This window comes from Conger conger, chromosome 2 (assembly GCF_963514075.1).
Source record: "Conger conger chromosome 2, fConCon1.1, whole genome shotgun sequence".
Taxonomy (NCBI): domain Eukaryota; kingdom Metazoa; phylum Chordata; class Actinopteri; order Anguilliformes; family Congridae; genus Conger; species Conger conger.
Window position 1 is genome coordinate 75,219,555 of NC_083761.1, and position 27,743 is coordinate 75,247,297.

General features: G+C 46.8%; 1 protein-coding gene across 1 annotated transcript in view; it reads left to right on the top strand.

Moving 5' to 3' along the window:
- The window catches only part of lmf1 (lipase maturation factor 1), a 55,545-nt gene that overhangs the window by 19,743 nt on the left and 8,059 nt on the right, over positions 1-27,743 (top strand). The window contains exons 5-9 of the mRNA XM_061231125.1: positions 10,502-10,567; positions 20,939-21,106; positions 21,811-21,994; positions 26,044-26,197; positions 26,766-26,949. Of these exons, the coding sequence (XP_061087109.1) occupies positions 10,502-10,567; positions 20,939-21,106; positions 21,811-21,994; positions 26,044-26,197; positions 26,766-26,949 (756 nt within the window). The remainder of the gene's footprint in view (positions 1-10,501; positions 10,568-20,938; positions 21,107-21,810; positions 21,995-26,043; positions 26,198-26,765; positions 26,950-27,743) is intronic.

Sequence of the window (27,743 nt, forward strand, 5' to 3'; positions counted from 1 at the left end):
CGTTGATTTTAATGAAGTTTTGTTTGGAGACTTTGCTGGATGAAATAGGAAGTCTGAAAATAAAATAAAGGTTTAAAGGCTTCTGCTTCTGATCAAATCAATATGCAGGCAAAGCTATGCCCATTCACTGAAATAGTTTGTAAATAATGCTAAAGGATCTTTTGAATCAGTTTGTAAATAATGTTTAAGGATCTTTTTTTAATCAGTTTGTTAATAATATTTTTAAAAAATCAGTTTCATCTGGGATCTGATCTTACCATTTAGTAAGGATCCTGTCAAAAGATCAGTTTACTGTAGATGTGAATCCAGTCTGGATGAATATAAAAGGTCAGTTTTCTAAAGGACCTGCTTTTTGGATCCGTTTCCTAATTGATTCATTTGAGTGATGAATTTGGTAAATGATTTTGACAGTTTGGTATGAGATCCTCCTCATCCTCGTCCTCCTCATTCTGACCTGAGGTCAGGGCAGGAAGAAAATGTGTAAATGTGGCCTTCTCGTGTGATTCTTTCAGTTATCTTACGTAAGAGTTGCATTTTTGCTTCTTAATGTCTGCTTTTCTCTAATGTCCCTTATTCTGCTGTAGGGTTATGGTACCTTACCCTACTTTGCATTACATCTCTGCTACTACATAGCACACTCACAATGCACAAGTGCAAAGGTTAGGGGTCAAAGTGCAGTAATTCCCCCAAAGGGGGGGGGGGGGGGAGTACAGTCCCAAGACAGACACGCATGTCTTCTGCCCTTTTCAGCATTGAACTAAGATGTACAAACAAGAGCAAAGCTACATGGATGAGCACTAAACGACAATAACCAAACAGTAGAAGCCCACAGGAGCTGCCCTCTGATGGTGTGTTAGAGAGGTGCGTGGCACGCTACCTTCCCTCCGAGTGGAAACGATGCGGGCGTCTCCCCCGGGCTGACGGGGATCTCCAGCTGAGGAAATGTGAGCTTAAGAGTGCGGTTCACTGCTGTCAGCTCGCTGTCAATCCCCGCAGCACGGAAAAATGTTTTCAATAGATGTCAAAGGAGCCGATAGCTTCCTTCAGGCATGGCGGGAGTCTACCGCCCCCCCCCCCCCCCGTCTGTCTCTCTCTTTCCCCTCAAACTGTTTTTCCACTAATTGAAGTTTGCAAATGTGAGACATTGTGTATTCTATTTGCCAATGTCAGATTTGAAATCCGGTCTAAGCGGATTTTTTTTTTTTGTTCTTTCTGTGGTATGTGTTTCAGTGTTCAGCTCGTTTGATGATATTTGGCAGATGCATTCGCATGGATCATATTTCTCCTGTTTTTTTATTAAGGGGGGGTGGGGGGGGGTGGCGGTTCTTCTTTTTTTGGTGTTTTTTTGGTTTCCCAATGCTGCGTTCCTGAGGCCCTCTGTCACGTGTCAAAATGGCCGCTCTCTGGGTGTCTCGGTGGCGCAGCCTGCAGAGCACTGACCGCATGCTCATTGTGAGCCGCGACGTCGGCGGTTCGAATCCGACCGTCCGACATTTGTCGCATGTCTTCCCCTCTCTCTCGCTCCCATTCTTCCTGTCTCTCTATACTATATACTGTCCAATAAAGCTGAAGAAGGCCTAAGAAATATCTTAAAAAAATAAATAAATATGGCCGCTCTGCTCATCTTTTTACATGTGGACTTCAGCCCAGAGAGGGACTTTTACATGCTGTTTAACACACACACACAGGTGACGTGTCAATAGCTTTTTAGCAGCAGAGAGAAAACCAAAAGCCAACTGGGCTATTTACACTTAATAGAGAAGGCAGTGTTCACATTTAAGCTGTGAAAATAAGATAATGGTTCAAAAGTTACTTCTTGTGACTCTGGTTAACGTGATGAAGATTAAACCATCATACTGGAGAAGTGTTGCACATCTTGAGGGGTAAATGAGTCTTAAAATGTAAATGAATCTATTTTATAATTTTTTTTGCACCACAAACCAAGAAGAGTCAGAACCAGGCAGTCACTGTGTGTGACAACTTAGACAGAGTCCTTTCAGCGGGGACATTGGCTCTGGCAGTAAGAGCAGTCGTCTGGCAGTAGGAGGGTTGCCAGTTTGATCCCGACCTGGGTGTGTCGAAGTGTCCCTGAGCAAGACACCTAACCCTCAATTGCTCCTGATGAGCTGGATGGTGCCTTGCATGGCAGCCAATCGCCATTGTTGTGTGTGTGTGTACGAATGGGTGAATGACATGCATCAGTTGTACAGCGCTTTGGATTAAGGCGCTATATAAATGGCAACCATTTACCATGTGATTGTGCTTTCCTCACCATCTAGTGGTAGCATGAAGGTACTGCTGGTACTTTGGGGGAGCCGCTGACTCAGAATCGTTTGGTGAGTTACTGCTGGGCAGTACTCTGTCTCACATTTTACAGCTGAGTCATTTCACCGTTGCTTTTAGCCAAGGTGAATTACAAGATGCCTTAATGGTAAATGCCATTAAGAACTACTGTAAAATTAGAAACTACTGTAAAATTAGGGCAGTTGTCATGGTGCCTGTGGCAGGAAATAGATTTTACTAAATACAATTTAACTGATTGAAATTAATTGTGGTGAATTCTGAAAAGGTGGAATTTGCAACCAAGTACTGAGTGTGACCACTTAATTTAAAAGGATGTTAATTTGTCCAATCTGGTGCCCCAAAATAGGGGCAAATGTAAACATAAAAAGGCACACACACACGCACTCAGGCATGCATACACACACACACACACACACACACACACACACAGACACACACAGACAGACACAGACACACATACACACACACACACACACACACACACACACACACACACACAGTTGTACTAAATCAGTGGAAAGTCGATGGCTGGGCTGCAGCAGTAGAGAGCTCTGTTGTGTTAGCAGCAGAAAGCTCATTATTGGAGCCTGTACTGTTCTCTCCTCTCGCCCCCTTTGGCTAAATTTGGGTCTGTTTATAACACCTTTATGGTGCGCACACAGGAACCAGAACATTATGAACATTATTCACCCAGCAAATTTAAAAGAATTAAATACACGCCGAATGCTGTTCTGGCGTATAAAATTCTGGCTTGGGTCTGCGTAGGCTCTGGCTGGCCGGGCCTCATAAAATTCTCCCTTTCCGCTTCATTTCCCTCTGCAGCTCAGTTACTGCAGAATACGGACATAAATCTGCTTTAAAACAAACCATTTTCTGTAAGGGCATGGTGTAGAGCACTGTTCACTCTCCCTGGTTACGGGAGGAACATTTGTGGAGTTTTTCCGCAATTTTCATTATTGCTCTCTTAACAGAAATGTTTACTATCCCGTACTACGTAGTCCATTTTAAACGCTTCATTACTCCACTATGATAATATAATATAATAAGGTGATGCTAACATGGCAACAAATGATCGGAAATGAAAAGAAAAATATTAAATCCAATATTTAGAGAAAACAAACAAAAAAACACTGCCCTTCTTTCTCTTCACCACTATATTTTCTACATTGAACAGGTGCCCCATCAAAGAGGCACCAACTGCAGTCACAATCACAAGATTCCTGTCTACCCCAATAGTTTTCCATTATTTATAGATTACAACACTTTCTTTCCGATGCTGCAGGGGATGCCACACTAAAACACACAGGCGTAATTACATAAAATATTGACCTGTGATGTCACCCCCGTGAAAAGCGTTTTGAAACGGCGGAAATCAGGTTCACGAGGGCTGCAATACACCAGAACCACTTGCGGTGGCGCTAATGAGCATCGTCCCTCAACAAGACCAGGCAACGAGCATCACAATCCAAGCCCAGTGTCTCTCAACAAGACCAGGCAACGAGCATCACAATCCAAGCCCAGCGTCCCTCAACAGGACCAGGCAACGAGCATCACAATCCAAGCCCAGCGTCCCTCAACAGGACCAGGCAACGAGCATCACAATCCAAGCCCAGCGTCCCTCAACAGGACCAGGCAACGAGCATCACAATCCAAGCCCAGCGTCCCTCAACAGGACCAGACAATGAGCATCACAATCCAAGCCTGGCGTCTCTCAACAAGACCAGGCAACAAGCATCACAATCCAAGCCCATCATCTCTCAACAAGACCAGGCAACGAGCATCACAATCCAAGCCCAGTTTTGGCCGCTTGGATGGCTAACGTCTTTCCAAAAGAGACAACATTACCTAATTATTGTGTAATCCGTTTGAGATCCTTTTATGTCTGCGTCACCACCATTAGTTTAGCAAAAGCTGAGCCTGCGGTAAAAACATCAGAAAGATTCTCTTTAAGCTGTTTCTCATTTGATTTATTCCTTTTTATTTCCTGCTTTTTGATTCAATCAAGACTTTTTCACATTTTATTCTTCGGAGGAGAAGGAAGATCTAGTACAGCCCTACTGGACTCCTCGTCCTGCAGGCATTTGCTTCAACCGTGCGCTACACCACCTGATTTCACTCATTAATTTACCTGCTTGGTTCCGATGATAAGCTAATTAGTGAAATCAGGTGGTCTAGCGCACGGTTGAAGCAAATGCCTGCAGACACTGCGGCCCGCAGGACGTGGAGTTGAGTAGCACTGATGTTTCAGCTTCTTAATATGGGTCCTTAAAATGTAGTGTGCGCTTTTCTTTTAATGCAGATAATAATATTAATAAAAATGCCCTTGTACAAATAACCTTGCAGCAGTCCTCCCTTTACTTACAAAACAAACCTGAAGTTCAAGTATGAAATACTATTCGCCTGTGTGTGTGTGTGTGTGTGGATGTGCTATTATGGTGTGTGTATGTGTGTGTGTGTGTGTGTGAGGATGTGTTATTTTGTGTGTTTGTGGGTGTGTTATTACAGTGTGTGTGTCTGTATGTGTTTGAGAGGATGTGTTATGGTGTGTGTCTGTTATTATGTTGTGTGTTTGTGTGTGTGTATGTGTTATTACAGTGTGTGTGTGTCTGTATGTGTTTGAGAGGATGTGTTATGGTGTGTGTCTGTGTGTGTTATTATAGTGTGTGTGTGTGCGTGTCTGTGTTATTGCAGTGTGCGTGTGTGTGTACGATTATGCCGTGCGTCTGTGTGTTATTACAGTGTGTGTGTGCGCGTGTGTGTGTCTGTGTGTGTTATTATATTGTGTGTGTGTGTGTGTGTTATTACAGCGTGTGTGTTTGTATGTGTTTGAGAGGGTGTGTTATGGTGTGTGTCTGTGTGTGTTATTATATTGTGTGTGTGTGTGTATACGATTATGCCGTGCGTCTGTGTGTCTGTGTTATTACAGTGTGTGTGCGTGCGTGTGTGTCTCTGTGTGTTATTATATTGTGTGTGTGTGTGTGTGCGTGTATGTGTTATTACAGTGTGCATGTGTGTCAGTATGTGTTTGAGAGGGTGTGTTATGGTGTGTGTCTGTGTGTGTTATATTGTGTGTGTGTGTATGTGTTATTGCAGTGTGCGTGTGTGTGTACGATTATGCCGTGCGTCTGTGTGTCTGTGTTATTACAGTGTGTGTGCGTGCGTGTGTGTCTCTGTGTGCGTTATTATATTGTGTGTGTGTGTGTGTGTGTGTATGTGTTATTGCAGTGTGCGTGTGTGTGTACGATTATGCCGTGTTTCTGTGTGTTATTACAGTGTGTGTGTGCGCGCGTGTGTGTGTGTATGTGTGTGTTATTATATTGTGTATGTGTGTGCGTGTATGTGTTTGAGAGGATGTGTTATGGTGTGTGTCTGTGTGTGTTATTATATTGTGTGTGTGTGTGTGTACGATTATGCCGTGCGTCTGTGTGTCACCGCTGGGACCGTCTCAGTGTGGATCAGTTTCAAACGGATGACTCTTAAACAGGATGTGATTGGGTCAGTGGGCCGGGGATCAAACGGTGATTCCACTCCTTCATCCTGTTCCTCTCCCAGCATCCCTCTGCGTCCCAGCGGCCCGCAGGAGGAAGGGCCGGGGCCGAGGGCAGTGCGGCGAGGGGGGGGGCGGTCTGGTATTTCACATTCTGGGCTGTGATTTAGGGGCTGAGGGCTCATAGGGCTGGCGACTGGGGGGCTGTGAGGTGAAGGGTGTGGGATTGTGGATGTGAGGTGTGGTTAGGTTTGCCAGATTTGCAACTTTCCTAACCGGACATTGTGTGCGCACGCACGCACGCACAAACTTGCGCGCATGCATAGGCGACATGCGGAAGGTTAAAGCTTGATTTTGAAATTGGGGGGAAGAGGGGGGGATTCAAAGAGGGAAATGTAAGATGCAAACGGAAGATGGAATTCATTACAAACTAGTCATATTTCAGTCAGTTACTCAGGAGGGACATTTTATTTGTTCGGTTGGGACCACAAACCAGACCTGTGCAAATAACTCTAAAACTGGACATTTTGGTCCAAACCCGGGAATCTAGCAACCATCGGAGGGGTGGGCTCCAGGGTGTATGGGGTGTAACATTTGGGGTATAGGAGGTGGGTCCTAAAGTACAGAGCTTATATTTGCCATCTTTCTGCTCTTTATTTTGCTTTTTTCATTTTGTTTCCATGGAGATATCAGTTTTTCCCTACGGTGAAAACTCATTTATTTCTCTGTCATTGAATTTTTTTTCAGATCAGATTTTTTATTTCTCGACCTCGACTCATTTATTCTTCTCTGGTTCCTTCTTAGTGATTTCATCGCAGTGAGTTATTGCCATCATGACTGTTGTTGAGATCGCTTGTGGCTGAACTGGCATTCTTCTGGTTTTGGTCTGGAAACTGAAATGATCATCATTTTAGAAATAAAACACTTGTCAGGTGAAAAGCTTTTGCATAAACACCCTGTCAAAGCAAGGCTAGCCATCACTGAAGTTCTTGTTCAGGTTAGACAGCGGCACTTGGAGGGACCAAATCCAAGGTGTGAGGAGACTTCTCTGGGTGAATTTGATTGCAGAGATGAGTTTGGGGGTGAGGCAGAGGAGGGGGGGGGGGGGGGGGGAGTGGAAAATATTCTGACATTAGTGGAATCACATTTTTAGTTCATCACATTCCAGGACTCCTTATTTGATTAGTCTTAATGTCGTAAATGCAAGAATGCACTTGGTTAAATAGCAATACGTATGAATTACTTATAATTCCCGTCTGCAAATGTCTCCGCCCCCCCTCCGCCCCCTCCCGCTTGATCTGTCTGTCCCCATCTGTAATGTGGGGCTCAATTACAGTAATGCGCTCTATTGCATTAGGGAGGAATCGGGCCACACAAACACACCATTTCTGAGCAAGGACCCCAGACTAGGATGGAGAGATGACAAAATGGGGCCTAAATGTGGTGACCCCTCACCTCTGACCCCTGACCTCCGACCTCTCTCCCTCTTTCCTGCAGTCTTGCCACCTGGATTACTGTTGCTCTCTCTCTATCTCTCTCTCTCTCTCCCCCTCTCTCTCTCAAATTCAGCTTTTAATATGCTTTATTGGCATGGCCTCACATTGGTTTTAACAAAGCAAATGTCTGCATAAAATGTAAATCGATAGTAACATTATGAAGGGCATAAGAGATTCAATGCCTGCCTTTTCGGTCAATTCTCATCCTCCGCTTATTTCTCTCTCCTTTCTCTCTTTCTCCCTCTCCTTTTCCACTCTTTCTCTTCTCTCCTCATATGCTGCCTACCCCTCTGCCAGAGAGCCATTAAAAGTTACTGTGGTCTTTAGCTTCAATCCAAGCTTTTTAGCGTGGGGCTACAGGCCAATGACAAGGTTTGTGTGAAGGGGGTTCTTAAGGTACATCTAGGTAAATTATCGTAATAAAACTAAAGTTTATTGAAATGAAAGTCTCTGGCCCTAAAGGATACAGCCCCGAAAATAAGTGTAAAAAATAAATACATCTCTACTGTGGGAAAGGGCTATAACGAGCCAGTCTGGTTCAGCTCTACAGTGGGAAAGGGCTCTAATTAGCCAGCCTGGTTCAGCTCTACAGTGGGAAAGGGCTATAATGAGCCAACCTGGTTCAGCTCTACAGTGGGAAAGGGCTCTAATTAGCCAGCCTGGTTCAGCTCTACAGTGGGAAAGGGCTATAATGAGCCAGCCTGGTTCAGCTCTACAGTGGGAAAGGGCTACACTGAGCCAGCCTGGTTCAGCTCTACAGTGGGAAAGGGCTATAATGAGCCAAGCTGGTTCAGCTCTACAGTGGGAAAGGGCTACACTGAGCCAGCCTGGTTCAGCTCTACAGTGGGAAAGGGGTATAATGAGCCAGCCTGGTTCAGCTCTTCAGTGGGAAAGGGGTATAATGAGCCAGCCTGGTTCAGCTCTTCAGTGGGAAAGGGGTATAATGAGCCAGCCTGGTTCAGCTCTTCAGTGGGAAAGGGCTACACTGAGCCAGCCTGGTTCAGCTCTTCAGTGGGAAAGGGCTATAATGAGCCAGCCTGGTTCAGCTCTACAGTGGGAAAGGGCTCTATTTAGCCAGCCTGGTTCAGCTCTTCAGTGGGAAAGGGCTATAATGAGCCAGCCTGGTTCAGCTCTACAGTGGGAAAGGGCTACACTGAGCCAGCCTGGTTCAGCTCTACAGTGGGAAAGGGGTATAATGAGCCAGCCTGGTTCAGCTCTACAGTGGGAAAGGGGTATAATGAGCCAGCCTGGTTCAGCTGTACAGTGGGAAAGGGGTATAATGAGCCAGCCTGGTTCAGCTCTACAGTGGGAAAGGGGTATAATGAGCCAGCCTGGTTCAGCTCTACAGTGGGAAAGGGGTATAATGAGCCAGCCTGGTTCAGCTCTACAGTGGGAAAGGGGTATAATGAGCCAGCCTGGTTCAGCTCTACAGTGGGAAAGGGGTATAATGAGCCAGCCTGGTTCAGCTCTACAGTGGGAAAGTGGTATGGTTTTTAATCAGAGATGTAGAACCTCTACATGTGTGTAAATTACTTCCTTAACCGTAAACTTAGTTGCTGAGCTTAGGGCTTTGTCACCGGAGAGCAGATTTTCCTTGCAAATGAGCGCCAACGTGCCCATTGCATTGATGCAATGTTTGGCCTCATCTGGTGCATAGCTGTCCGTTTCTCAGACCGTTACAACCTGTTAAAAGCGTTGCGTGTCTCTAACGGCAGCCCTGCACTGTCCCTGCAGGCAATGCAGGCATTGGAATCCAGGTATCAGAAATTTGTATGCAATCAGTGACTTCAGTTTAAGTTTCTAAGTGCTGAAACACAGCAAAAAAACAAAAACAAAAGCACTCTAGAATTGGAGGTTGCACATCTGACCTTTGTTGGTGCGTGCATGTGCTGTGTGTGTGTGTGTGTGTGTGTGTGTGTGTGTGTGTGTGTGTGGAGCACAGCACCCCCGACACTCTGGGATGGTATTGAACTTTCTCTCTGCTGTACTTTGTGATACCAGTGGTTTTGGATGCATTTGCATGTGTTACATTCACGGGCCTGACCGTCGCATGTCTAGAGCATTCTGCTCCACTTGCTGGTCTGCGGTCGCGTGCTAACTGAACAGATAGAGTCACATACATTTGATTACCCCCACACACACACACACCCCCCACACACACACACACCCCCGGCAGCTCCGGTAGCCATGACTGTTTCATAGTCTGACAACTTGTTTCATAGCGCGGTCCACCAAAAAAACTGCGGAAGTGAAAACGTTTTTTATGAAAATATGTCTGTCCATTTCAAAGATAATCACTCATTTCATGCATGCGTGACACTGGAAGCATTTACCAAATGTAAGCTATGAGGTTCCTCAAAATACAGCCCCTGCAGGGCTTTTTCTCATGTTATTTTAACCAAATTTAAACGACCAGCACACAGGCATTACGTGGGAGAGTCTCTGCCAAGACTCCTGCTATTGCAGGTTACACTAGGTACACCTATGTAACATTATACCCTGTGGGTCATAAAGCTAGAGAGCCGGGCTATCGGAGTGTTTTCTGTAAATGTTGTGTAAGGGATTATTGTTTCTCTTGCACCCAGCAGAACTGTTCTACACTAAATATGAGATGTCAAATTATGTCTAATGTCTGTCTAATGATGTCTCAATATGATGTGTAATGGATCAGACATTTGAATGGTATTATACAGATACAGTTTTTCTGGACTTATTAAATCTATGAGTCCCATCTGATACGTTTTTCAAGTAATTCGAATTTTTCATTCAGACATCTGTAAAGAATGAGCTCATATTTGTATAGTGCAGTTAACTCATTTCACAGTCAGTCACTGTTTATCTTTTGGATGTTTGTTGTTTTGAATGTTTGTTCCTTTGGATGTCTGTTGTTTTGGATGTTTGTAGTTTTGGATGTTTGTTACTTTGGATGTCTGTTGTTTTGGATATTTGTTGTTTTGGGTGTTTCTTTATTTGGATGTCTGTTGTTTGGGATGTCTGTTGTTTGGGATGTCTGTTGTTTTGGATGTTTGTTGATTTGAATGTTTGTTGCTTTGGATGTCTGTACTTTTGGATGTCTGTTGTTTTGGATGTGTGTTGTTTTGGATGTTTGTTGTTTTATGTGCATGGTTTTGTGTGTGCTGTTTAGGCTGTGTGTTGTTTTGTGGTGTGTGTATACCTGGGCTCTCTCTAACATGCCACCTCTCTTCTTTAACAGGGACTGATTAAGATCAGAGGAGACCGCTGCTGGAGGGACCTCACATGCATGGACTATCACTATGAGGTTAGTGTGTATGTGTGTGTGTGTGTGTGTGTGTGTGTGTGTGTGTGTGTGGAAGAAGCATGCCTGTGTATGGGCATGTATGTGATAATTTGACGGATAAACAGTTGGGCAGATCAGCTGAAGGAATTTTGGAAAAATCTGCCGAATCTTTCTCTGCACCCCCCTCCCCCCACCCCCTGTTAATTGGATTATCCCCCACTGCAGGTCCCCCCCCCCCCTCATCCCCTTTGCACAGTACTTTTCTAATGTGCCCAAATGTAGTTAAACAATTAGGCCACCATTTTATCCCCATTAGTTAATCACTGGTGCCAATAAAGGGCTCTTTGTGGGCGTTAGCATGGCGCGGTTTTAGCGCTAGCGTTTTCATGGCAGGGCAGGGTGCACTCCGATGTGACTCTCCTCTGTACACACAGGCGCACTCTGTACTGTGAATTCTGCCTTATCACATTTCTCATGGCTCATTAACCCTGTAATAAACGATGGCCTGAATTGGGAGTTGGGTCAGTGGGAGTTGGGTGGGTATTATGGGGTTTTGGTGTAAGCAAGAGATGAGATCAAAATTCATGTGTTGGCCCACGTGCCGTCATTGGCTAGCACAAAGGCTGTCCTTATTCAGTTTTTTGATTGGCCTAATTTTAATTGAGCTAAAACTCAAGGTCATGATTGGATAGTTACAGTCACCCAGTATTTGATGGTGATCACACTGAAACTCTGTTCCATCAGTGTTACTAGCCCTCTGTCTTTGCCCACTCCTGTAATTTCAATTCACTTACCTACATGCTTTGTAAGTTGCTAATGGATCTGAGTTTCTGCTAAATGCATGTAATGTAATGCAATGTAGCCATTTTGGTTCTGAAGAACAGGTGGTGGTGGCTCTGTACAAGTAATCCAGCTAGGCTTCCCCAAGGTGGACGAATCGCACCACATTCACTCTCTCTGGTCTCATGCACGCACAGACTTCATTTCCATTCTTTCTCAGAACTGTTTGGTGAAAGAGTCATAACTGCAGAATAACTATAAATGAGTCGAATGAGTCAGAGCTGCACAGTGAATCAAAACTCGAGTCGAGTGAATCAAAAATGCAGAGTGAATGAATCAGAAGTGGAGAGTAAATTAATCAGGAGTGCTGAGTGAATAATCAGAAATGCATAGTGAATGAATACGAATGAGTGAATGAGTCAAATTCATCAAAAGTGCAGATCGAATTAATCAGAATTGCAGAGCGAATGAATCAGAATTGCCGAGTGACTGAGTCATATGAATCAGAAGTGCATAGTGAATATAAACTGCGGCCCAGCTGTGGCTGCATCCGGGCCCAGGGTAACCGGAGCCTCTGATCCGCAGCGCCTCCTCGGGCCACTCCTCCCTCAGTAGCGCGGGGCAACCAGCCATCTGGGGCAGCAGTGCATTCTGGGGAGGCTGAGCCCAGACTCAGCTCCCGGAGACGATGAATGTCACCCCCTCTCTCGATCTGGCTTTCGGAGAACCCCGGCGCTCGGCGGTAGAGGGGCCTGCCGGAGCGTCGATGGTGGGGGTGTGTTCTGCCGCCGGCGTTCAGGGGAGTGGCCTCCGTCGCCGCCCCTGTGGGGGGACGGGCGGGGAGCGTTTGCGTGGGACGGAAGAGAGCTCATTCCAAAGCTCACACAGCTGAGTGGTCATTAAAGACCTCCCGCACTTCACTCTCTCTCTCTCTCTCTCTCTCTCCAGTTTTATAAGCCTTCTCCACAAAGTCCTTTTTTCATTCTGCCTGTGTGGATCTTGTTTCGTTTATTGGAGATCCGGACATCAAAAAGGAAACTCTTCGTTGTGACTGTGCACCGTCTTCCTCATCCTCTTCCTCGTGCCACCTGCGCCCTCAACTGCTCTCAGTACCCTGCGCCCTCAGCTGCTCTCAGTACCCTGTGCTCGGACTCCCTGTGAATACCGATCACTGCCCTTATGTCCCACTTCCTGCCTCGCTGTGGAAACGCCACTAGTGCTGGGATTTGTAGTTCTATTCTTGTAGTTCCGTCTGCCTGCACAGTCCCAATACATACAGTAGGTCTGGTCTAAACCACTTTTATTTATTTGAGCTGAAGAAAAGATTGGTGTCCAGCTGATCAACATGCTCAGTGGTGCTCATTTTTAGGGTTCACCTGTATGGCCCGTATTACCTGTACGCCCCTTAGCTTACGGAAATGTAGTGCTTAAATGCTTAAGCCCTCCACAGCTAACCTGGTCCTCAGACAATTTCTTGTTTTGAGAGGCTGTGTAACAGCCCCGCATCGCTTATATGGCGGGAAACACAGGAAGTGACATTGCAGGAAACAGAGGAATAGCCTGGAGTTGTTAGCAGCAAGGATTAAGCTGCTTAATTGAAACAGATTTCCGCCAGATACGTCCAGTTAGCAGATCAGAAAAGAGTGCACTCAGTAAACTGTGTCCCTAAACTCACCTCCAACAGCAGACCTTTCCTTGGCAGAGGGATTACAGCAGATTTCATACTGAAATTCACATCCACTTGGGAGTTCAGCAAACAACTGAAGCAGACCTTTTTTAAAGAGAGTTGAGATGGACTGAAAGACTACTGCTCAGGACTGTATGCTAACATTTTTACATGTGTGTATTCCAGTTGGTAGACGTAAATACGATGTAGGAGCAGTTGGCTCACGTACATTTTCAGGAGCAAATGGTCCTAAAATGGGAGCAGTCTACAATCCTGCTAAATGGTTGGCATTTATATAGCGCCTTTATCCAAAGCGCTGTACAATTGATGCTTCTCATTCACCCATTCATACACACACTCATACACCAACGGCGATTGGCTGCCATGCAAGGCGCTGACCAGCCCGTCAGGAGCATTTGGGGGTTAGGTGTCTTGCTCAGGGACACTTCGACACAGCCCGGGCAGGGGATCGAACCGGCAACCCTCCGACTGCCAGACGACTGCTCTTACTGCCTGAGCCATGTCGCCCCTGCTACTACTGCATATTATCATTCTTATTCTTGTTATTAGTGCATCCTGAGGTCATGTTTATTTCCATTTTGTTGTGTTTATTGTTCCAGGGCTGATCCATGTTTGTTATTGTTTGTTGGAAGCATGTGTCGCTGCAGGTCATCCTCGAGCTGTCGTCCCGTTGCTGACGCAGTGGCTTTCTGCGCTTGCCCTGAGTTTTGTGTTTGTTTTTCATTTATTTTGGGTCATCTGTGATCTCCTGAAGGCTTGCTCTCTGGGCTTCCTGTTTTTAAAAGGAGAGTATGGCCTGGTTTCTCCCCCGTAGAGGTACGTGGGGTAGCCATGATGCTGTGGACTGCGACGATATCTGTGTGTCTGTGTATCTATCATTTTACAAGGAGCGTACCATTGACATTAATATCCATTTCTCAATGGTGTCGTAGCCAAGCAGCAGCAGCGATACAATACAATACAACAATTTTGGGTTTTTTCAAAGTTATTTAAAATTTCAGTGTTCTCGATCGCCATTGCTTCCAATTGACTGTAGTCCTTGTTACATCAGCATTAGAATTGTCAGTTAAGAGCGTTCAGATCACATATTTGTGACCCCACTCTGGGCTTAAAGGGCTTTGAGTATTTACACAAAAGTTCTTACTTTACATTCACGCCAGCGTGACCTTTCACCCCCTCGGCCAATAAGAGCCGGTGAAGGAATTTCATCACGGCGGCACACATTCGGGGTGGTAATTACAGGAGTTTGAGTGGACCACTCCGTTCACCCTCCCTTAACACCCCCCCCCCCCCCTTTTTTTCAAACCCTGCCCCCCTGTGAGCAGTGAGTGAGTCTGTTATCAATCAGACCGAGCCAGACCAGCCCATAAGAGCCCATCAGAGGGGGGATCTGGAGAGAGTCCTGCTCCAATTCCGGGCCAGGATTCGCATCAGGTGACCCCCCGGGTCAGGGAGAGCTCAGTAGAACAGAATCGGAGCAGATGCAGAACAGGAACAAGAACGTTGACCTCATGTCTGTAGTGCAAATATCAATGGCCTGCATTCAATCAATATTTGCACTGAACTTTGGCTTGCAAGGAAATGCAAACTCTGTTGGCTGAGTTTTAGTCTTTCCTGATCGCTGAACTCGCCCTGACTGTGTAGAAAAAAAAAAAAAATGCTTCTTGGTTGTAATGGTTTAAGTTAAGGACACAGCTTTGCAGAATCCCTGTCATTATATTGTATCCAGTAGCGGTTTGGATGTATACATCCCCCTCCAGGTCTGTCTCTCTGCAGCTCATTGTCACTCTGACCCCAGTTAAAATGCATATGTTACTGACACATCTGTCAGCAAGTTCACATCTGTGCACCAACCCCCCCCCCCCCCCCGGCAAACTCCTTCACCCTGCCCTGAGCCCCCCCCACTCATGAGATGCTTTCTGGATGGTTTCATCAGACCTGGATCCAATACATTATTGTATTGGATTCGAATACTTTTCTTAGCTTTACTGAGCTTGCATGGTGTATCGGATCCTGTGAAATACTCTCAGAAAGTGCAAACTCTGGTCATTTGTGCCAGGCAAGATCAATCGAGCGCAGATAAGTATTTCAATCCAAAACAATTATGTATTTGAGCCAGGCCTTGTTTTAATTTTGTTTGGTTCTGAAAGTACTGAGTTTTGGAATGTTTCCCAGCAACTGCTGTGATCTCTGAGATTCAAAGCGCCTGAATCTTGAATCCAGAGTTAAATCGACAGATGAGACGGATCCACTCGATCGGCTTGTTTGGTCAACGTTATGAATTTAATTTGTTAACCTTTGTTTTGATACAGGTTATGTAGTTGTGTAGAATTTTTTGTCGGGGGGGGGGGGGGGGGTACTTGATTGACAGGTCTTTCCTCTTCTGTTTCGATCTGAACTGGGCTTTGTGCGTGAGGTCAGCGGTCTTTGTGATGTCACAGTAGCGCCTTTTTTACGCTTGCGGAACTGGAACCAGGAAATGAGTACCTGTTCCGTTATTTTCAGCTTTACCTGCTCTTCTGGGGACATTCCCTCGATCTACAATCACACGCACAGTTCCGCATCACCACTGCTGCTCCACAGATAACAGGAACTGGGAACTGCCCCACCCATTGGCAAGCACAGCCAATCATGTGGCAGGGGGAGGGGTTCAGATTCCTTTAGCAAAAATGTGAGCTCGTTCACCTGGGTGAGGTCGGTGTGGTGGGGCCTTTGGACTCATAATTCTTTGGTTTTCACCTTCAGGGGCCCTAACAAGGACCTCAGTAATGAAGCAGTGTGAACACATCACATTAAACTGTCAGGAAGCATGCTATTCTTACCATATTAAAACCATAGGGGCTCTGACTCTGAAGCTGTTAAACCAATGAATTGTGTGCAATGAACAGTTAGAATGGAGGCCTTAATGGCCTCTGTGAAATTAAATTTGAGCTAACCACCTTCCGCAGTTGTCCATGTGGTATTCTCATTGGCTGTCAGTGAACTCACTTTAACTCTAACAGTGTTAAATAAACTTTAACAGAGGTATAGTCTGAAAATGTGTGTTTTTAGTCTGCATCAGAATATGGGGAGGGATTCTGCTGTCCTGACAGTGGTAGGCGAGTCATTCCCATTATGTAAGTCTCGTAGGCGTAGTACACACCCTGTTCGAGTTAAACATACTCCATGAGATGGCTTTACAGTGGAGATTCTGCTGGCTTTAGATATGAGCATGGAGGCAGAGCTGTGACTGTCCTGATGCGTGTCTCTCTTGATGAGTGTGTCTGTATGGATATGTGTGTCTGTGCTGATGCATGTGTCTCTCCTGATGCATGTGTCTGTCCTGTTGAGTGTGTCTGTGCTGATGCATGTGTCTGTCCTGTTGAGTGTGTCTGTGCTGATGCATGTGTCTGTGCTGGTGCATGTGTCTGTGCTGATGCGTGTGGCTGTCCTGATGAGTGTGTCTGTGCTAATGCGTGTGTCTGTGTTGATGCATGTGTCTGTCCTGTTGAGTGTGTCTGTGCTGATATTTGTGTCTGTCCTGTTGAGTGTGTCTGTATTGATATGTGTGTCTGTGCTGATGCATGTGTCTGTCCTGTTGAGTGTGTCTGTGCTGATACATGTGTCTGTCCTGGTGAGTGTGTCTGTGCTGATGCGTGTGGCTGTCCTGATGAGTGTGTCTGTGCTGATGCATGTGTCTGTCCTGTTGAGTGTGTCTGTGCTGATGCGTGTGTCTGTCCTGTTGAGTGTGTCTGTGCTGATGCATGTGTCTGTGCTAATGCATGTGTCTGTGCTGATGCGTGTGTCTGTCCTGTTGAGTGTGTCTGTGTTGATGCATGTGTCTGTCCTGATGAGTGTGTCTGTGCTAATGCATGTGTCTGTGCTGATGCGTGTGTCTGTGCTAATGAGTGTGTCTGTGCTGATGAGTGTGTCTGTCCCGGCTGAGCCTTCAGCTCAAATTCACCCATCCCGTCCGGCATGGGACTGTCCTGTGCCTTCTACAAGCAGAGCAGGGACAGCATAATCCCACAGGCAATCCCACTCATTCAATAAAAGCATTCAGTAATTACATCTCATCATGGATTGATCTGCACCCAAGGGTCCAGTCAAATAAAATGTCATAGCTGAGGTACGTATATAATCCAAGGCTGCTGTATGTCTGAGGACAATGTATGTGTATTTAATGTCAGAGTACATATACAGGATTTATATTGTGATTGCACGTGAATTAGTGCTTCCTCTCCCTAGCCCTAATGGGATTGGCCCTAGTGGGAAGAATAAAGTGATATTATTGTATTATACATTTTATTGTATAATACATATTTTATTGTTATTGTCGGGGACTGAAGTATTCAACCTGGGTTTGAGGCATATTAAGGACATCACTGTTCTTCTTTTTGGTTGGGGGGAGGAGGGGTGTGTGTGCTGTGTGTGTGTGTGGTGTGTGGTATGTGTGTGTATATGTATGTGTGTGGTGTGTATGTGTGTGTGTGGTGCGTGTATGTGTATGCTTGTGTGTGTGGTGTGTGTATGTGTGTGTATGTGGGGGGTGCATGTGTGTGGGGTGTGTGTGTGTGTGCTGTGTGTGTGTGTGTGTGTGTTTGTGTGGTGTGTGTGTGGTGTGTGTGCATGTGTGTGGTGTGTGTGGTATGTATGTCTGTGTGTATATGTATGTGTGTGGTGTGTATGTGTGGTGTGTGTGTGTGTGTGTGGGGTGTGTGTAGTATGTGTGTGGTGTGTGTGTGTGGGGTGTGTGTAGTATGTGTGTGGTGTGTGTGTGTGTGTGTGTAGTATGTGTGTGGTGTGTGTGTGTGTGTGTGTGTAGTATGTGTGTGGTGTGTGTGTGTGTGTGTGTGTGTAGTATGTGTGTGGTGTGTGTGTGTGTGTGTGTATGTAGTATGTGTGTGGTGTGTGTGTGTGTGTGTGTGTGTGTGTGTAGTATTTGTGTGGTGTGTGTGTGTGTGTGGGGTGTGTGTAGTATGTGTGTGTGGTGTGTGTGTGTATTCCCCATTAGAAAGCGGACCCTGGTAAGTAGAGGCGATAAAACAGTGGTGTGGGACGGTGTGACTCACTGAGAGGCTAAACTCATTTTAACGGCCACGCTTAGGAAGGTAATGGCTCATAAAGACCAACATGAACTCCAGTGGCCGGCTCTGTTTAACAGTCCAGCGCGGGGAGTTACAGAGCTACAGCCAGCTTAACTGCACCCCATTCCCCGTGTCTGCAGAGCCCAGGGACATTGAAACTGGATTTTACTCGTTTTTCTCCTACATTGAAACGCACGGTTGTGTACGCAGGGTAGACCCTTAGCGCCAGCGTCCGTCAGTCCAGCAGAGAGGACTCTATGCTTGCATGGTTTAAAACCTTTTTTAAAATCTCTGAGATCCTGTGATAGGGTTATTCAGTTATTTATGCACAGAGGCAAACCATTTTACACATACTGTTAAAAAACACTGAATAAATACGATTTATTTTGCATTTTGCATTTTGGATGTAAGTGAAATCGATGTTTTCTTTCGTCTTTAAGCTGTTGCTTATGAGTCAGTCACTGCGACTAATCGAAGGTTTACTCGCACTGTGCACACAGACCTGGAATTCAATGTTGATGCATCTGAGTGATATTTTTATTTTATATGATTGAGCAAAGGGCCTGTCCCTCTGGCCGTTGGGGCACCATTCCTGTTCGGCGAGGGCAGGGTTAAAGCTGATTTGGCAGTTCCTGCCTGGGTTTGGGTCTGTGGTGTGTGAGAAATCCCCGCCACACATCGGAGCTCCGTTTGGGCTTCCCTGGGGGATGCGGTGGGGCTGTGCGTCTCGCCAAAATTGGCGGAACATGCTGGGCCGTCGCTATGGCGATGACGTGCTGCTGGTTGACGTGGGTCAGCCTTGGCTGAGGTTTTGGGGGGTTTTAACCGTTTGAAGAGCAGAACTCCATTGCCTTCAGTTTCCAGTAGCGATCGTGGCATCAGTAATAGAATGTTCAGTTACGAACATTCTAATCGCATATTTGTGATGTCACACCAGCGGTGTGTGGTGTGTGTGGTATGTATGTATGTGTGTCAGTGGTAGTGTATGTGAGTGTGTGCTAATTTACAGTAATGTACGTGTAAGAGTGTGTGCTGTGATTGTAAGTGTGAGTGTAGGACTGTGTGATTGTATTGTCATGTCAGTGTAAGTGTAAGACAGAATTAGGGTACACAGAGGCGAGACAGGTGACTCCTCAGGTGACCCCGGTGACCCCTGTGACCCCTGTGACCCCAGCAGGAAGTTGTGCGGCGGGGTGACCTCCCGGGGCGGGGCAGGAAGGAAGGATGCGGTTAGCTGTCCTCAGGCTCCTCTTCCTCCCGCACATGAAAGGGGGGGGCTTTTATTAACTCCAGGCCTGTCTCTGCAGGGAGAGACATCTTCACTGTGTGTGTGTGTGTGTGTGTGTGTGTGTGTGTGTGTGTGCGTGTGTGTGTGTGTGTGAGAGAGAGAGAGAGTGTGTGTGTGTGTGTGTGTGTGTGAGAGAGAGATTGTGTGTGTTCGCATGATAGAGGCCAAGAGAGAGAGTGTGTGTTATGTGTGTCTGAATTATGTATCAGTATGACTGTGTGTATGAGCTCACTCAGTGAGCATTTTATTAGATAGACCTTTATACCAGCTTGTTAATGCAAATATTTAATCAGCCAATCATGTGGCAGCAACAAAATACACAAAAGCACGGAGACATGGTCAAGAGGTTCAGCTGTTTTGCAGACCAAATGGGGAAGAAATGTGACTTTGACCGTGGGATGATTGTTGCTACCACAACATTTATTTCTGTCTTTGTGGTGTAATGTCACGTTCATCAAATAAGACCCTTATTTTCTGTGAAATTATTGCAAATGAAACACTTGTCAATCAACTGTCACTGACTGACTGACGGGCTGACAGCTCCAGAAGGACCTCTTTATGGCTGTCCCTCTAAGTGCCGGTGTGGGTTTCTGTGGGAGAGCAGCCGGTTCTGTTCCCGTTTTGGCCCACGCTAACGCGCCTCGTTGGCGCGGAGCGGACTGTCAGCGCCGTCTCGGCCCCGTCTGCAGATGGTTTGCGGCTCGCGGGCGAAATTCGCCGGGATTAGGAGAGGGCAGCGCGGCTTTTGTTCTCCCCCCCCCCCCACATCCAGCTTGAACTTCTTACAGAGGGGATATAAACTCATCTGTGTTGCATTTGTCGATCAGAGGGAACATTAAAAGTGTTTTCCTAAATTTGGTGGGGAGGAGGAAATAAACTCAGAACGACAAATAAAAAAGTGCAGTATCCTGGAGAACGGACATGTTATCCCTTCTCTGCCTCTCTGGTCCTCCCGCATTTATTAAAGATGCAGCCCCCCTCCCCTCCCCTCCCCTGCAGTGCAGCTGACTGTGAGTCTTTCACCCCTACCTGCTTTCTATCGCTCCCTCTTTCACTCTCACTTCCTCTTTCTCTTTTTCTCTCCAGGTTTCAGTTCACTTCTGCCTGCTTTTAGCTTTGTCAGTCATACGAAGCCATGCGTACAGCCACATACAGTCCTGCGCATGGTGTTTTTTATTTTTTTATTACAAAATTAGATGAAAGTCTTTTTCAAACGTCATTATTTATTTTTGAAGGTTTCAGAATAACTCAATTCAATTCTTCCATAGGCCATCAGATTTTTGATCCGGAAGTCTTGAAAATGACTTCCGGACTTCTGAGGCAGATGATATTACTATTATTTTAAGAGTAATAAGTAAGACAACAATCTAGGTTTGTCTCTGCAGAAATCTCTCTCCCTCCCTCTCTTACTGTATCCCATGGAAATAGCTTTGTATGTTTTTCTTTTATATTTATTCTAGTGTAATGAATTGCCAATGTTGTTTTAATAAGGGGGCATCACAGTTAAGCAGTCTCTTTCTCCCTCTCTCCCCTCTCTCCCCCTCTCTCTCTCCCTTCCCTCCCTCTCTCAGACCCAGCCCGTACCGAACCCCATGTCATACTACATGCACAGATCCCCGTGGTGGTTCCACCGCTTCGAGGTGCTGTCCAACCACTTCATCGAGCTGATCGCACCCTTCTTCACCTTCCTGGGCCGCCGCATGTGCATGGTCAACGGCGCGCTGCAGATCCTCTTCCAGGTGGGGGCGCTAGCGAGGCCACATCGTGTGCTGTTCGGCCACTCGCCTGGAGCAATGCTGGGGACCAGGGGAATGCAGGAATATACATCTAAACTGTCCTCTGATATTATTCATCTCTCTCATGCTCTCTGTGTTAGTCTCTCTCTCTTTCCCTCGTCTCTTTCTCGATCTCTCCCTGTATCTCTCTATCTCTCGCTCTCCTTGTATCGCTTTCTCTCTCTATCTCTCTCTCTCTCTCTCGTATGCAGACACACACACCATGTCAAACATATGGCTATAGGGTCTACCACGGGGTATTATATTCAGTTTAGAAACAAAACAGTTGTTAGTGACTGATCACACATTTTAATTTGGCTGTCTGAAGTGGCCCTGCCACCTAGTGGATCAGTGTCATCACTGCAGTGTAGCCATACCTCCCGACCTACATTGAAACCCAGCAAAAAGAAAGCAATATAGTCCCCTCACTTAAGGTCTTGTATCAAAGATCTATACTCAATGTGAAAGTACTTCACTTTGTACTAAACTCTGATGACTTGACTTAAGCATTCGATTTGAGTTCATGGCGTTCTAATTTACTATATTGGAAAATAAAACTTTATTTAAAGTGAGGAATTTATCGAGTTCTTTGAGGTCAGCCTGACAGGTGGGGTTATCAGGATCATTCTGCACAGGGGTTCTGAGGTCACTTCCTGTTGGTTGCCCAGGCGACACTGATTGTGAGCGGGAACCTCAGCTTCCTGAACTGGCTGACGATCGTGCCCGGTCTGGCCTGCTTCGACGACGCGGCGCTGGGCTTCCTGTTCGGCTCATCAGAGGGCGGGGCCAAGCAGACCGTGAGCCGGATCCAGAGCGAAGAGGCTGCGGGTCGCACGGCCGCGCCAACCAGAGGTACCCCAACGTTTCTCCATCTAAACCAGAGGTTCCCCAACTCTCCTCCCTCTAAACCAGAGGTTCCCCAACTCTCCTCCCTCTAAACCAGAGGTTCCCCAACTCTCCTCCCTCTAAACCAGAGGTTCCCCAACTCTCCTCCCTCTAAACCAGAGCTACCCCTACTCTCCTCCCTCTGAACCAGAGGTTCCCCAACTCTCCTCCCTCTAAACCAGAGGTACCCCAACTCTCCTCCCTCTAAACCAGAGGTACCCCAACTCTCCTCCCTCTAAACCAGAGGTACCCCTACTCTCCTCCCTCTAAACCAGAGGTACCCCAACGTTTCTCCATCTAAACCAGAGGTTCCCCAACTCTCCTCCCTCTAAACCAGAGGTACCCCAACGTTTCTCCATCTAAACCAGAAGTTCCCCAACTCTCCTCCCTCTAAACCAGAGGTACCCCTACTCTCCTCCCGCTAAACCAGAGGTTCCCCAACTCTCCTCCCTCTGAACCAGAGGTTCCCCAACTCTCCTCCCTCTAAACCAGAGGTACCCCTACTCTCCTCCCTCTAAACCAGAGGTTCCCCAACTCTCCTCCCTCTAAACCAGAGGTACCCCAACGTTTCTCCATCTAAACCAGAGGTTCCCCAACTCTCCTCCCTCTAAACCAGAGGTACCCCTACTCTCCTCCCTCTAAAGCAGAGGTACCCCAAGTTTCCTCTCTCTAAACCAGAGGTACCCCAACTTTCCGGCGTCTAAAGCAGATGAACCCTGATGTTTACCGCAGACTGAGCCCCTCTCAGCTGTCAGAGGTATTTATGAAAGGGTTAAAAGGGTTTCCCAAAGGTGCCACCAGTTCTGAAATCAAACTAAAGAAAACACCAGCCCCGTGCCCCTCGGGGTAGCTGAAAGAAGGACACTACAGGGGCGCAGGGCTGTTTTTTAGGCTCGACCCTGGCAGCAGGTTACAGGCGTACTTCCCTGTCTGGGAATGCTGTTCTTTTAAAAGAGCTGAAATGTAGAAGCAGTGTGTGAGGCCAGGCCAGATCCTGCCTGGCAGGAGAGAGTGGTGTTTCACACAGCCCCCTCTTCCCCCACCCTGGTGGGACAGGTCTGCCGCTGCGTTCTGGGTAACTGCCCCGCTGTTGTGTGGGTAATTGCCCCCTGCACGGCTCCTAGCTCCCCCTGTGCTCATTGCTGGAGGTAAAACTCTGGAGGGAAATCTGGGTGGTGGTCAGCAGTTTTTTTTCCCCGCCCTAACTTGTTGAAAAGTAGCTTGCATGTCTTGGAAGACTATCCTTGGATAAATGATGTAATGTTTTTTAAGCTGTCTGGATTTTTGAACAGATTCAGGGAACAGAATACAGCACACCGCACAGATAAAGCATCACCAGCAGCACTTCAGTCACACTCCCCCTGCGCTCCGCTCGAGTTGTGGGGACATTGGGATGACACTGAAGTGACTGTGCTTCATGAACAGAAACACAGGAAGCCTTTGAGCCTAGCGTCGGTTTAGTCAGTCTTTATTAATACTGACAAGTCCAGGGGCTTCATTACCTAGCAGAGCTTGGTCTGAGAGAGAGAGAGAGAGAGAGGGGAGGGGGGGTGAGAGAGATTGAGGGAGGAGAGAAAAAGAGGTTGAGGGGGAGAGGGAGGGAAAGAGTGAGCGAGAGAGAGAGAGATGGGGAGAGAGTGAGGGTAATTAATATGTCATTTAAAGCAGCATGATGGTTTGTTTAGTGTTTGGCTAATTGGCCTCAGCGGGCTCGCTAACGGTTTTTAAGGTTTATGCACAGCGATCGCTCGATTAAGTGGCAGTAAAAAAGAAAATTCTTTGGGCCTCACTCTGGCGTCTGTGTTTTGAATTAATAAAAAAAAAAATAGAAGGGGAGAGAAAAAGAAAGAAAGCCAGACGTTAGTCACCGAGTTACGGGCTACGGGGTCTCGGGTTAGCGCGATTAGCACGTCTTTATTGGCTCTTGGAGCTTGGCTGAGGGCTTTCATATGGATCAGACCAGTGCTTTTTACTCGATGGGATTGACCTGAGGTGAAGGTCATGTGGTGCTGGGTGATGCAGGTTATGTCATGTCCTGGTTGGGCTGGGTGATGCAGGTTATGTTATGTGTTTGTTGGGCTGGGTGATGCAGATTATGTTATGTGTTCGTTGGGCTGGGTGATGCAGGTTATGTTATGTGTTCGTTGGGCTGGGTGATGCAGGTTATGTTATGTGTTTGTTGGGCTGGGTGATGCAGGTTATGTTATGTGTTCGTTGGGCTGGATGATGCAGGTTATGTTATGTTCTGGTTGGGCTGGATGATGCAGGTTATGTTATGTGTTCGTTGCGCTGGGTGATGCAGGTTATGTTACGTGTTCGTTGGGCTGGGTGATGCAGGTTATGTTATGTGTTCGGTGGGCTGGGTGGTGCAGGTTATGTTATGTCCTGGTTGGGCTGGGTGATGCAGGTTATGTTATGTGTTCGTTGGGCTGGATGATGCAGGTTATGTTATGTCCTGGTTGGGCTGGATGATGCAGGTTATGTTATGTGTTCGTTGCGCTGGGTGATGCAGGTTATGTTACGTGTTCGTTGGGCTGGGTGATGCAGGTTATGTTATGTGTTCGGTGGGCTGGGTGATGCAGGTTATGTTATGTCCTGGTTGGGCTGGGTGATGCAGGTTATGTTATGTGTTCGTTGGGCTGGATGATGCAGGTTATGTTATGTCCTGGTTGGGCTGGATGATGCAGGTTATGTTATGTGTTCGTTGCGCTGGGTGATGCAGGTTATGTTACGTGTTCGTTGGGCTGGGTGATGCAGGTTATGTTATGTCCTGGTTGGGCTGGGTGATGCAGGTTATGTTACGTGTTCGGTGGGCTGGGTGATGCAGGTTATGTTATGTCCTGGTTGGGCTGGGTGATGCAGGTTATGTTATGTGTTCGGTGGGCTGGGTGATGCAGGTTATGTTATGTCCTGGTTGGGGTGGGTGATGCAGGTTATGTTATGTCCTGGTTGGGCTGGGTGATGCAGAAGCTGTGGTTGTGTTGATTAAAGGACCCTCACCAGCCGGGAGCACCCCCTTCCCCTCTCTGCTGCCCGCCACTCCGCTCCATAAGCTGGGCCCCTTTCACAGGATTCTGTGGTCTCATAATTGAGTTAGCGAGGTGTTTGCATGTAACCCGATATGGCGCGTGCGCACGCGCGGGTGTGTGTGTGTGTGTGTGTGTCTGTGTGTTTGTGTGTGATTAGCTAAGGAATGGCAGCTCCAAAGCCCCAGCAACTGTGGATTCAGGACCGTGGGTCAGAGAGTGAGTGGGGGGGAGAGGGGGCGCACATGATCGTGCTTGGAATGCCGGGATCATCGCCCCACCAATGTTTGCCCCCCTCTGCCAACACTAACCACCCCCCGCCCCAGCCCCTCTGCCAACACTAACCACCCCCCACCCCATCCCCTCTGCCAACACTAACCACCCCCCCACCCCCCAACACTTGGCCCATGTTGTGCTGACATCAGTACCCAGTTGGTGGGCTGTGGGCCTCCTCCAGCTGTCTCTGCCCTAAGCCCTGCCCGTCCCCTGACCCCAACCAACCACCCCTCCCACTCAAAAAAACCCACAGCCGCGCTAACACACCACACGCGCATACGGTGTGAAAACAAATAACCCTGATGGTGTGGAGGACAGTATGTGAATGGAAGAATGGAGTTTGCTCCTAAACATGTTGTCCTATGGCCCAGCTCATGAATGAACATCCCCCCACCCCTGAAATGCATTTCGGAGCTTGGGCATTCTAAGTTGAAGTTTGAAACTGTTCTGAGGTGAGATATCAGGCCGGTTTCACAGACACAGATTAAGCATAATCCTGGACTAAATAGAATTTTGCATTAAGAAAAAATCTAAAATAGAATTTAGGAGTCTAGAAGTCTAGGACTAAACTTTATCTGTGTAAAGTGACGTTCACTGTTAAGTTGGGGTTTGGAATTCTAGGGTAAAGAACACTGTTCTAAGGTGATGTACCGTGATGAAGAGGACTAGTCTAAGATGAAGAACGCTGTTCTAAGATGAGGTTTCCTGTCTCAGGTATGCTGGTACGGCGAGTAGTGAACGTGTCTCTAGCTGTCCTGATTGGTTACCTGAGCGTTCCCGTGGTGATGAACCTGCTGAGCTCCAGACAGGTGATGAACACGTCCTTTGACCCTCTCCGCATCGTCAACACCTACGGAGCCTTCGGCAGGTATTACCTTCACTGTGCTTCTATATAACCACCATTTAAATCATTAAACACTTATGTACATACACGTTATGCAGGCTTACACATTACACACACACAAACAGATACACACACACACATACACGTACACTCAAACATACACACACACACACACACATACACGTACACACAAGCATATGCACGCACAGATGTAAACACAAAGTACACATACATGTACACACACACAGATGTAAACACAATGTACACACACACACACAGATGTAAACACAATTTACTCACATATATGTACACACACACACTCAGATGTAAACACAATGTACACACACACAAACACATAAATGAAAATGTGTTTCTCTCTGTCTCTCTGAGCCAAACTCCAAAACAAACCATACTGCTGCTTTCTACCATCAATTGAATTTCTTCTCTCTCTGTCTATTCCTGTTTCTTTCACCCACCCCATTTCTCTCTATCTTTCCTGCCCTCTCACTCCCTCACACCATCTCTCTCTCTCCTGCCCCCTCTCTCTTTGTTTGTCTTACCCTCTCTCCCTCTTTCCCCTCTCTCTCTGCAGCATCACTAAGGAGCGTACAGAGGTGGTGTTTCAGGGCACGCTCAGTAGTGACCCTAATGACCCAGCGGCATTGTGGGAGGAGTATGAGTTCATGTGTAAACCAGGAGCCCTGCACCGCCGGCCCTGCCTCATCTCCCCCTACCACTACCGACTGGACTGGCTCATGTGGTTCGCTGCCTTCCAGGTGAGAGGAAAGGGCCTTCCCCATCATAGCTACAGGTCAGAGGGACAGGATGTTAAAACTACAGTACAGGTCAGAGGTACAGGAAGTTAATCTACAGTACAGGTCAGAGGGACAGGAAGTTAAATGTCAGTGGTAAAGAAAGTTAAACCTACAGGTCAGAAGGACAGGAAGTTAAACTTACAGGTCAGAGGGACAGGAAATTACATCTACAGGTCAGAAGGACAGGAAGTTAAAACTACAGGTCAGAGGTAGAGGAAGTTAAACCTACAGGTCAGAGGGTCAGGAAACTACAGGACAGAGATAGATGAAGTTCAAACTCCAGGTCAGATCTCCTCAATGTCAGAGTTACAGAGCTGAGCAGCTACAAGTCAGAGCTACAGGTAAGAGGTAAACATGTTCAAGTTTCAGATGCTGCAGGTCAGAGCTACACCTCACAACTACATGTCTTAACAGTCACAAGTGACAGTTACAAGTCACCTGTATAGCTGTAGCTGACACAGTTAGAACAACTGTAGGCTATATGCAAAACCAGCAAGTCACAGTAATTCAGAAATTCAGTCGGAGCTTCAAATCATTGATTCTGAGCTTGAGCTTGTCAGACCTAGAAATCTGATGTACAAGAAATTGAAAAACTAAAACACCAAGTTTAAAGTCTGATAGTCTAATGTGTTGCACTCCACTTTTCATAAGCATTTTAATTTATAATGGTTCATTAAAATGCTCATGGTTTTCCTGATCTTAACCCCAGTACCTAAATCTGCTCATATGCCCTTTTTTATTGGGGAGAGTTGTGG